General features: G+C 35.3%; 1 protein-coding gene across 1 annotated transcript; it reads right to left on the reverse strand.

Annotated features, from left to right (window-relative positions):
• Positions 1 to 2,391: 2,391 nt before the first annotated feature.
• LOC113117733 (HRAS-like suppressor 3) lies at positions 2,392 to 4,616 on the reverse strand. Its single transcript, XM_026286631.1, has 4 exons — positions 4,397 to 4,616; positions 4,196 to 4,325; positions 3,134 to 3,387; positions 2,392 to 2,990 (listed from the first exon to the last, which is right to left on the reverse strand). Exons 1-4 carry the CDS (start codon positions 4,403 to 4,405, stop codon positions 2,925 to 2,927), a joined length of 459 nt encoding a protein of 152 aa, XP_026142416.1. The 5' UTR covers positions 4,406 to 4,616; the 3' UTR covers positions 2,392 to 2,924.
• Between the last annotated feature and the right edge of the window lie 7,578 nt (positions 4,617 to 12,194).

The raw sequence follows: 12,194 nt of genomic DNA on the forward strand, positions 1-12,194 counted from the left end.
ACAAATGAACTCCTGAAGAGACCAGACTGAACCGAAAAGTAAGTGATGTGACGTAGTGCTAAATCATTGATTGCTTATTTTTTTAAATATATTTTTTTACAATGATATATTTACTTTTAGTTTCTGTTTTCAGCTTTATACACATATCTTATAACCTACATTCAAAGTCTTTTAATATTTAGCAGTTGATTTTTTTTGTAAATCCTATTTTTTACGTGGTTTATCGTTTATTTCTTAAGGATGATGCAATCCCAACGAAAAAGGGTCACGATCGTGTGTTGGAAGATCAAGTAAAAAACATGCAATGTTGTCATCAAACCGCACTTTTCACATGTACAGCTTAAAAAAAAAAAAAAAAAAAAGACAACATAAAGTGGAACTTATTCATTTTCCAAAACCGCTAAGCAAATATATACAGTTTCAGTACATACCACATAGAGACGTCGTTGCTGATGCTGCTCTTGTTGAATTTCAGCCTCTGGATCTGACTCTGGATCATAAATATACGGCTGAATCTGACTGTAAGCCATGGTTTGTTTTGGATGATGGCTTTTTTTCCTAACGGTAATGTCACAGCTTCCAATTGCTCTCAACGCAAAAGCCTACTGGCGCTCGTGATTCTTTAGCTCCGCTCACAAGTCTCGCTTCCAGGCGGTCGTGTTTTTCCGGGAAAAATCGGTACAGACTATCTTTCTCTTATGAATATATTAAACCTAACGACTTTTTGGAGTTATGAAGAATGCAGTACGACTCTATAGGTAATTAAGATTAACAGGATATTGAGTATATACATTTCACCCCTTACATAGCCATGGTATAAAGACTTTCAGGATATCTCACCTTTTTAAAATTAATTTGTAATGTTTATAGTTTGAGGTTCGATCTGTTGAGGTTCATCGACACGCAATCGATCATCAACGGTTTTTGGCGCCACTGCAACGAATTAATAGAACGAATATTCATATAAAAGTGTTAACAAACTACAAACATGGCGGATATACATGACCAACAGACAGGTAGAGAAGGGGATTTGAGTGATAAATAATCAATGTCTAAGCTAATGAAAAATATAAATTTAATGTAATTCATGTTATATTTCATCTGCAGTAACACTGTGAACTTTTATAATGATACGTTTGGTGATTAACTTTTAAATGCAAACACATGAGCAGAGTTCTCGGCATGATAGTCCTTCGACAATCACATCAAGGTGCCTCTTCATTTCTCTCCAATACGTTAGGAAATCAAATTAAACGAAATGTGGAAGTTAACTGTGATAAGATGATTGACAGTGCAGTTTAAACAGTGACAGGATGCACGTAACTGAGCAACAGAGCATCCATTAAAGTCTGCATGAAATCAAAATTTTACATATTTACTTTACTAGCGCACATTGCAAGTCTTCATGTGTGAACAATTAATTAGCTCATGATAATCCGCTGGAAAAAAAATTGTCTCGGTAATCTTTAATTAAAATCTGAACATTTGCTTCCACTATGGAATGGCATTCCTCCTTTGATGACGTCAGTTTGACGTCTTGGGCAGAATATCCTTAAACACACCCCTCCAACCTTTAGGTTATCTATGATGAAGTAGTTTGTCCCAAAGCTTGTTTACTATTCTGCTACATACTCACAAATATGTACCTTTTCTTCACAAAAACCATACATACTTTTAGGGCGCAGTATAAGTAGGCGAATCGGGAGGCAGCATGTGACTAACGGTCTTTACAATGGTTAGCACTGTATAAAGGTCATAGATCACGTACTTTTCACAACTCATAAGTAACTTTCGAAACTGTTTATGGAGTTTTTGTCTAAGCTACTGAGAAACGTGCAGTTCATTGAACGTCAGTCCATCACAGCAGCCTCATTTTCACTCTTTAATATCGTTTAATATCGAACAGTTTTTCCTTTATGCAAATCAGCACATATGAATGATTTCTGAAGGATAATGTGGCACTGAAGAATGAAGTAATGATGTTAAAAAAACATTGTACATTATCGAGTGCACCTAATTTAGTCTATGAGGAGGAGCTTGCCTTTCTGCTGGCGTTTAGCTATGTTTCGTGGAACTGTCCCTCTCACACTACATTTGCACTCTTTTCCTATTTCTCTATTTCCTTTATTAAAAATAAGATCATCCAAATACAGAAAGCTACCGGAAATACTTTTTTTTTTTTTTTTTTCATTCACCGTTGATTTCAGTCTTTGTCTGATGATTATACGCCCTCTATTGCTGGCAAATTGTGTTTACTCCAGTTTATAAAAGGTATTCTCAAATACTTAATGAGAATTTAAAGAAATAAATATATATCAGAGTTAAGCTTTAACAGGAAAATAATCCATGTATTTTTTTATAATGCATTGATCAGAAATGACTCGTAAGTTTGATTGAAGCCGTTTTAATAAACACTCTTAGTTTTACAAAATGTTAGTTGGCATTGAATCATGGCACATGAAAATCTGTAGAGTATATATCAACTTTTTATTAATCTAAAAGGCCAGAGAATTTCCTCAATTGTATATATTAGCTATGAATGAGAAATGCACAAGATAGCATAGCTATTTTTCCTTCCAACTATAAAACTAAAAAAAAAAAACATACATATATATATAAAGTAAGTGGAAGATTTTGCTTATGTAGATAAATGGGTTAACAGTCGTTCCTGCGGTTTACCTTCTTTATTCTAAAAACTTTAGCTTTTTTTTAACTTTTGCTAACTTTAGCTCTTTGTCGCCTCCTTCTGGACACACAGATATATTGAAAATATTCAGATACCAAATGCATTCACAAAAATAAAGATTTTGTAGCTTGTTTTGTTTTGAGTATATTTGACACAGGATCTTTTTGATAGGAATTACTTAAGAAATAGTTTTTGTATGGTCTTGAAGTCTTGTGTCTTCATGCAGAAGATGTGGCTCTCAAATCTTTTTCTTCTCGAACAAATCTTTCCAGGTGGGAACTATCTTGGAATAGACTTTTTCAATCTGGAAACAGTTTTCAGAAAAGTTACTGAAAAGTTCTTGTCTACCAATGTTTTCCGGAATTTTAAAATGAGAGGCTAATATTGACATTTTCATGGTGTCAGAATGTCAATTTAAATGCATATTTTGTGTGCAAAATGTTTTACCTGCTCTGACTTTTTAACCCCGTATCGTAACATTGTGGCCTGATGTTCGCTGTTGTTGAACAGGATGTCAAAGGTGATGGGTTTCGTCATGATTTCATCGATCTCCGGCTTGATGAGAACGTAGAAATCTCGTGGTGGATGCTTGTCATCCAGGTAGTTTCTTACCTTGTATTTTTTCCCGACTACATCAAGCGGGTCTAGCTTTACCGAGGCGTTTATAGCTCGGCCGAAAAGGAGGAGTTTGGTGTCTGAATCTAGAAAAGAGATGTTATGAGAACAGTCATAATTTTTAATTGACTACAAAGCTCCTCACTCTCAGGTAATCCAAGATGTAGATGAGTTTGTTTCTTCATCAGATTTGGAGAAATGTAGCATTGCATCACTTGCTTACCAATGGATGCTCTGTAGTGAATGGGTGCCGTCAGAATGAGAGTCCAAACAGCTAATAAAACATCATAATAATCCACATAACAAGGGAAAAGCTGTGTGTTTGTAAGAAACGAATCCATCACAAAGATTATTTTTTTACTTCAAACCAGTGCTTCTGGCTAAAATACGAACTCTCTATTCATTACACTTCTTTCTCCAGTGACAGATTTGTCGGAATCAGGAGAGAAATCTGCACAGATCAAGCACCATTTATAATCAAAACCAATGCAACTCTAAACAAATATGTTGTTGGATTTTATTATGAGAGACAATAATAGATTGACCTTTTCACTAGAAGCATTATTATGGCTTACTGACTTACCAGAAGCAATCATTTAAAGTTAATATGTCCTAATGATGGATTTTTTCGTCTTCTTAAAAACGCATAGCTTTTCATGTCATAAGATGTTAACTGATGAACTGGAGTGGTGTGGTTTATTGTGATGTTTTTATCAGCTGTTTGGACTCTCATTCTGACGGCACCCATCCACTTCAGAGAAACCATTGGTGAGCAAGTGATATAACGCTTAAATTCTCAAAATGATAAAAAACAAAGTCATCTATCTCTCAAACGGCCTGAAGCATGAAACATTTTTAACTGGATAATTCTTTTAAAAGATGACACAGACTCACCTCTGATGGTCAGATGGGCCACATAAGGAACTCCGTCTCTTTCTCCATAGTAAACGCCAAAATGAGAAAAGTAACTGTTGCCAGGAAACTCAAGAATATCTCCGGGGTACAGCTTCGGATGAGAGTTACGCTGAAAGAAAACAAAGCTGTTTAAAAGATCTCATGAAAGCAGGATCACATCAGAACGCGATCGATGCTCACCAGTCCCATTGGTGTTCGCGGTGTTATCGATGCCTGTGCCTTTACTGTCAAGAACGCTGGAGATGTACAGCGAGTGCTTCATTAAAGAGCAGTGAAGCATTAATCTTATCTGATATCACAAATGCCAAAGGGTATGGGGAAGCCTACAAGAACAATGAAAGTTCAGGTTAGTCGTGCGAATCCTCCGGACTGATGTGCTAAAAACCCACACCCAGGAACTCTCCTTCAGTGCCTCAGAAAGACATTCACATGAAGGCCTTTATTATTGCCATCTGTGTAGCCGTGATGCTGGATATTGATATTTGAATATCTCAGTGAATTATACTAAATCAAGGGAATAGACATGACAATCAGCTGCAACTGGAATTGCAGTGGTTTTTATTTACGCTAATAGTTTAGAAAGAGACATTTCAGGTCAACTGATGCAACAGATCCCCAAGAGAGAGAGTTAGATAATAACTTCCTCTTTTATCAGGAAACATCTGCTGATTAACTTGAAGCAAGTAAAATCCAAAATGCAAATAGCTGATAAATGGATCTCGCTCATCTCGGTGCTGTCGCCTCGTGGTTTCAGAAACCAGAAAGTTGTAAGCGTAAACCGGATGATCATGAAACTATCATCAAATGACAATAGAAATATTACGACAGATGTACATTTTTTTCTAAAGAAATGATGGGTGTTGTGGTTATGGTGTTTTGAGTTGTGATGAAGTTTAAAGAGGAGTTTAACACGGCTTTATTATTGGGTCTCAACATGAAGCTTGATTTGAAGTTTTATTCAAGTTTATGTGCATTTTTGAGCCTTTTAGTTTAATATTTTCTGAGCAGCACAAGTACTGTACTGTATGTGCACTAGTAATAGTGATGCTAGAAAGATTAATCAGGGAATTAGCATTAGCTGTATTATTATAGTTCAGATCTTATTAGAGTTTTTATTCAGATTTTATTTTTCATTTCATTTTTTAAATACTATATTCTATTTATTTCTCCATTTTTATTTCAGTTTTAGTTATTTTAATACATCAAGTTAAACTAAATAAAATAATGAGAGGCAACTATTAGCTCAAATAATTGTGTATCATTTATTCATTATACATATACAGTACACTCAATGGCCACTTTATTAGGTACAACTGTTCAATTGCTAATCACATGGCAGTAACTCAATGCATTTATGCATCTAGATGTGGTGAAGACGAGCTGCTGAAGTTCAGCAGAACGGGGAAGGAAGGGGATTTAAGTGACTTTTAACGTGGAATGGTTGTTGTTGGCTGACGGACTGGTCTGAGTATTGCAAAAACTGCTGATCTTCTGGGATTTTCACACACAGCCATCTCTAGGGTTTACAGAGAATGGTCTGAAAAAGAGAAAATGTCCAGTGAGCGGCAGTTGTGTGGACGAAAATCCTGACTTGTCTCAACGGTTCAGGCTGCTGGTGCTGGTGTAATGGTGTGGGAGATTTATTCTTGGCACACTTTGTGCCCCTTAGTACCAACTGAGCATTGTTGACATGCCACAGCCTTCCTGAGTATTGTTGCTGACCATGTCCATCCCTTTATGACTACAGTGCACCCATCTTCTGATGACTTCTTCCAGCAGGATAATGCTGAAATCATCTCAGACTGGTTTCTTGAACATGACAATGAGTTCACTTTACTCAAATGAACTGCACAGTCACCAGATCTCAATCCAATAGAGCAGTTTTGGGATGTTGTGGAACGGGAGATTTGCTTCATGGATATGCAGCAGAAAAATCTGCCGCATCTGTGTGATGCTATCATGTCAATATGGACCAAAATCTCTGAGGAATGTCGTTTGCTTCTCAATTTTCAAGTAACGAGAACATTTTCATGGTTTCAGTTAATTATAATAACCCTGTGATGTGGAGGTTAAACTGAAGAAGGCATGTGAAGCGCTCAGCTAAAGACTGGGTAAAGAGATACTGGTGTGTTTAACTGTGTCAGCTGTCAGTGACTTAGCAGAGATCAGATGTGACGAGAGAAAGTTCTGTCTGCATGATTTACCCGTCCTGTTGTCATCATGAAGAACACATGCGTGGAAAGACACTTTCTCTCTTTTCTTTCACAGTATGACAGACAGATCCTGGTAGGAAACATGTTTGAGAATGGCATATATACATGCTTGTACTACTGCAGATTCGGTTCGGCTCTTCTAGAGGACCATCGTTACACTCTTCACTATTAAATGTGTTTCAGACATGCCACAGAACGTTATACCAGTGTTATTTTTGTGTCACTGAGATACTCTTATATATTATATTATTTTACTCTAAATAAAAAAAAAAGTTTCTTTGACAGCTATCTGAAATAAAATAAATGTTTTTTAATTTTAGATTTTCTTTTCTTTCAATTAAAATTTATTTCAAGTAATGATGCTTTTGTATGGTTTTATAAAGTCATTTTCATGCCTCCATCTTATCGACTAAAATAGCTGAATTATTATTTATTTTTCTACAGAAATACTGGCAATATTTAGATACATCGCAGGTGTTTCTTCATATTTCTCCTTTCTATAACGACCATTTTAATCATTTCTCTAATAAAGGAACAAACTTTTTGCGAATTCATACTCTATTTATAGTTTCAGTTTCTATAATATCACTTTACATCCTTTTGTAAATTCCCTTCATCTTTAATGACATCATCCTCCAGGAAGTGACATCATTTTGGAAGAAAAACATCAGTGAGTAATCGAATTCTGGGGAAGAGAAAGCTAAGTTCAGAATTCTGGGAGCTCTTTGTAATCATTTGTTCAATTTATTAGCTATTTCTGAGTAAAAAAAAAAAAAAAAACCCTACAACCCTACTTTTTTTTTAAAAGTGTAGAATCAATAAATATTGATTTCAGCACTGCAGCACATGACCGACACTTCTGATATGTCTGTCCTTCACAGGAATCCCTAAACAATCACACGTCCTGCAGAATGAAGCTCCCTGCACAAGTGAGCGCACAATTGTCATGCTGGGCCGGAAGAAGCAGCAGCGGTCAGACAGAGGCATGTCTGCCATTCAGATAATGTGCTAGAAGCACATGCCTTTCCCTCGCATTCTCTCAGGAGCTCTCAGGATGAGAGACGGGGTCTAATCGTATCCCAGCTGAACATGCCGGCCTTGGAGAGAGGTGACATTTCTGAAGGAGGAAAAGTTTTGTGGTCGCTGCCACCTGCCGTTTGGAGCATATGCAGCGATCCCCCAGCTGCTGCTTCAACTGCCTCTGAGGAGCGTCTGCGATCTGGAGCTGGGATGCCCTGGGTTTATTGAGTTATTTAGTGAGGAAACTCAACAACACTCTCACACTTTTAAATGTATTTATACTGCAACCAGTCTGAACAGTTGGGTTATTAAAGTTAATTACAAATATGAAAAAATATTATATAAAACAAATAATAATAATTTTAAACAGTGTTACTTGAAAAAAAAAAAAAAAATTTAATTGCAAAAATATGTTAGCTACTTTCATTCCAGCTAGTTTCAAAGGGGACGTTTCTTATTTTCACTTAGTTTAACTTGATACTAAAATAACTAAAAGTAAAACTGAACATTATACAAATTAAAATTAAAGATGACAAAATTACAAAAAAAGTACTAAAACTTTAACAGAATTGAAATGAAATAATATAGAAATCTAAAAATAAAAAAATGACTAAAAACTATAAAAGTATTTCAGTAAAACGCTGGTGCCAACTGTACTGTAGAAAGTCTATAGGATCACTTTAGTTGGTAAGACACAATTATCTTTTTTCAAATGAATTTTCCTCTGAAGATCGGCTCAATCTCAGACCAACATAAATGATTTGAGGCATCAATCCCTTAATTATATATATATATATATATATATATATATATATATATATATATGTATATATATATATATATATATATAAAATCTCACCCTCCTTAGATTCTGAGCCTTTCTTTCTTTAGTGAAAATATATTTTTTATAATAATTTGCATGCATAACAGCTGACAATATATATATATATATATATATATATATATATATATATATATATATATATATATATATATATATATATATATAGTATATTTGAGTATATTTGTTTGTGAACTGTCCCTTTAAGAGCTGAGAATGACTGTCATATATTGTTATTCCATTAAATAATTTAGTTTCAGATCATTTGTCTTAATAATACACCCCAAAATGAAAATTTTGTCATTTAGTCACTTACCCCAATGTATTACCCCCCATGTACAGCCACAATTTAAGATATTTTGGGTGAAAACCGGGAGGCTTGTGACTGTCCCATTGACTGCCAAGTAAACTGCACTGTCAAGGTCCAGAAAATTATGAAAGACATCGTCAGAAGAGACACAGAGGAGACAAATTGTTGAATAAAGTCGTTATTCTTGTTCTATTTGCGTACAAAAAGTATTCTCGTCGCTTCATAACGTAACGGCTGAAACACTGATGGCAGATGAACTATTCTGATGATGCTTTTCATACTGTCCTGGACCTTGACTGTGTAATTTACTTAGCAGTCTATGGGACAGTCATAAGCCTCCAGGTTTTCATCCAAAATATCATCCTTAAATTGTGTGGGTACATGGGGTGTATCCCTTTAAGGTCAATCTAACTCAACTGAATATCATTTACGCACTGACCCTGCAAACAAAGCCTCTGTTTTTGACTGTGGTAAATGACTGAGGTTTAGGCGACAGCAGCACATGCCGTGTCCCGTCACGACCCACACCTGTTTGTGAAGCGTTGATTACGCTACCTTTGACCTCGCTGATAGAAACGTACACAATGGCAGGTCTTTCAGGCGTCTGCTCGTATGGAACAGCTGTATCAACCACAGGCCGGCAGCTGGCCGCTAACACTGGCCTCTTACTCTGCTTTAACGGCTCAAACGCTAATGATTCAACATGAACATGTGAGGAAGACATGAGCTGATCCTCCTCATCATGGCCTTAAATCAATCAGGTGATTTGGTAGTTCATGGTCTATCATAGTAATGAGTTGTAAAAAGCCTGTATGAATTCCACTTGAATGAGAAATAAAGGTAGTCAGCATCATAATGTTTGAATGGGTTTCCATGATGCTCAGTGCATTAAAGGATATATAATATTAAAGATATCTTCCTGGACATCTGTCTGGCATGTCCAGGAACAGTCCAATCCAGAAAAAAAGAAAATCTACAGTGCTGTCTTAAACTAGAATAATGTTTGTGAATTATTTCTTTTCGGTATTTCAGTAGAGGTAAGATGACAATTGTAACATGTATGTAAAAATATCTATTTATAAGTATATATCAATATTATTTTAGCATCATTGATCATTGATTAATATTGTTAATATTTTGAAATATTTTAGTTTATTTGCTTTGTCATTTTAATGTACTTAGTTTTTAGCATTTTAAAATTACATTTATGCATTTAGCAGACACTTTTATCCAAAGTGACTTACAGTGCACTCTGGCTATCAATTTTTACCTATCATGTGTTCCCGGGGATTTTTATCTACATAGTTTTTTTAATATTTAATAATAAAAAAATATTTAGTAGTAATTGAAGTCATTCTAGTTAAAAAGTAAAAAAAAAAAAAAAGTTGTCTTGGCAAATAGCTTAAATAATGTTTATGTTTCATACATTTTAAATATCATCATTTTCATAATTGTTTACTGTTACAATGTTGCTAAAAAGGTATTAAATTACTATATTTTCGATATGATATGAAAAAATGCTCTTTATGTAATATTACATTTTTACTATATAATACCATAAGATCAGTGTGTTAAATTATTTTTATTACATTTATCTTTTTTTTTTTTTGCTGGAGTAAAAAAATGTGACGACTAGCCCCGGTGTCCCATATCTGCATGTACTAGCCTACATGAAAATCTAAGAGCATCTACATGTCTGTTATTTATTTATTTATTAAAAACCAATCAATAAACTGTGATTACTCTGTATAATGAATAACTTCTGATTTTCATGAGCCATCAGTTCATGGACAGGATTCTTCAGGCAGCCGAGTCTATTTCCAGAGTCTGTGTGCAACTGAAATAGACTGCGAGTTGAATTTCAGAGTGAGTTCTACGCTCTGCGTCCATCTCTCTCCGGTGCAGCTGATTTTAGCACACAGGTGTTGACCTTAGACATTACGAGGAACATGTTCACATTCCCCTGAGCTCTGCTCTTTGTGCAGCGGTTGCACATGTAATCACATTCACAGAAAGAGTTACAGGCATATATATATATATATATATATATATATATGATCAGTGCATTTGTATGTTCTGCCATTGTCATGATCACCATCAGCCAATCAGATTGCAGGTTTAATATCTAGGCGGAGCTGAACACTATTCTTACCAGCCGATCATTTCCCTCTGACTTTAGTAGTTAGTTATATATATTAATGTTTGACCTGACATTTTTCATTACCACTGTACTATCTAATCATTTAGCACTTTAATAGTTCAAATTAATTATTTTGCACTTTAACTATTACAGCATTTTGTTTGTGTTGAATATAACACCTTCATTCCTTTAATTCTATTTTCTATTTTTCTTCTCATTTTGTTTATACTTACGTGAAAATAAAATTCCTTGTTCTGTTGCACTTTTTTGTGTTTATATTAGTGCTGTCAAACTAATTAATCACATCCAAAATAAAAGTTTTTGTTTACATTATATATGTATATTTACTGTGTATATTTATAAATACACACACAGTATATATTTTGAAATTTATTTAAATCCATTTAATTTAATAGTATATAATTAACTTGCCTTCATTTGTTGCTGACCTCAAAGCTCACGTTTAAAGGTTCATACTTTTTTGTTCTCAGAATTGAATCTAAATTTTAGAAATCAGATTAATAGTTAATACTTTTTTCTTAGAATTCTATCCCAAAATGTTCTATCTCTAATTTTTTTTGTCTAAAATTGCAAGTTTAGATCACAAATCTGACTTTATGTCTTACATTTATAAAGTAAAAATTGCAAGTTTACATTTTGCATATTTTTAAATATCAAACCTAAAATATAAATCTGAAATATAATTTCAGAACTGCTTTAAAATGTTTGAATTGTGAGAAACTAACTTTATTATTATATATATATTTTTTTTTTCCATGGCGGAATTAAGATCCATGCAAAACTGCCAAGAGTAAAATGGTGTAAAATTCTGAAGCAATGTTCTAGGAAGTTCACTGAAACTACAAGCGGATTAAAGACACGAGCATCACTGAGATACATTTCTGCACACACACCAAAAACATGCAGTTCTTTGTCAGCTGTGCCTCAGAAAGCATTTCCTATCATGCTGTCCCAATAAAAGCGGGTGGCAGTTGTCTTCTGGCCCACCCTGCCCCCCAGAATCCCCTCTTTTTTTTGAAGAAGCCATTGAGATTGGGTGTCTGGAGCGCAGGGTGAACAGCTGAGAGGTGTGATTTCACAGGCTCTGGTCTGTCAGAGCACTGAGGCCTGCCAACAGGAGGTCCAGGAGAGACCCAGGCCTCTAAAAGACATCGACAGGTGGAAGGCCGCCAACAAGGGCAGGGCGAGCCATAGAAAAGGCTGGGAAGCCAAGCCGGCTCTGGACACAATCCAGGAGATGGCAAAGGACGAGGATACACACGGAAGAGAGCGCCGGACCTGTGTTTGTCCCGTCTGATGGACTGGACACCATGGGACGGGCAAGTACTGTGTGAAGCCCGAGCTGAAACTGTCTGATACGTCAATGCTGTTGGACCGCAGGGCTTTTCAGTCTAGAACTGGCTCCTGAATGAGTCGCTCTTTACTGCTTCGTT

This window comes from Carassius auratus, chromosome 17 (assembly GCF_003368295.1).
Source record: "Carassius auratus strain Wakin chromosome 17, ASM336829v1, whole genome shotgun sequence".
Classification (NCBI taxonomy): Eukaryota; Metazoa; Chordata; class Actinopteri; order Cypriniformes; family Cyprinidae; genus Carassius; species Carassius auratus.

Excerpts from the sequence above, each read along its gene's own strand:
- LOC113117733 (XM_026286631.1), bottom strand. Across the intron at positions 3,388-4,195 it reads GGCCCATCTGACCATCAGAG|ATTCAGACACCAAACTCCTC; the intron begins GTGAGTCTGTGT and ends TCTCTTTTCTAG. Across the intron at positions 2,991-3,133 it reads GGGTTAAAAAGTCAGAGCAG|ATTGAAAAAGTCTATTCCAA; the intron begins GTAAAACATTTT and ends AACTGTTTCCAG.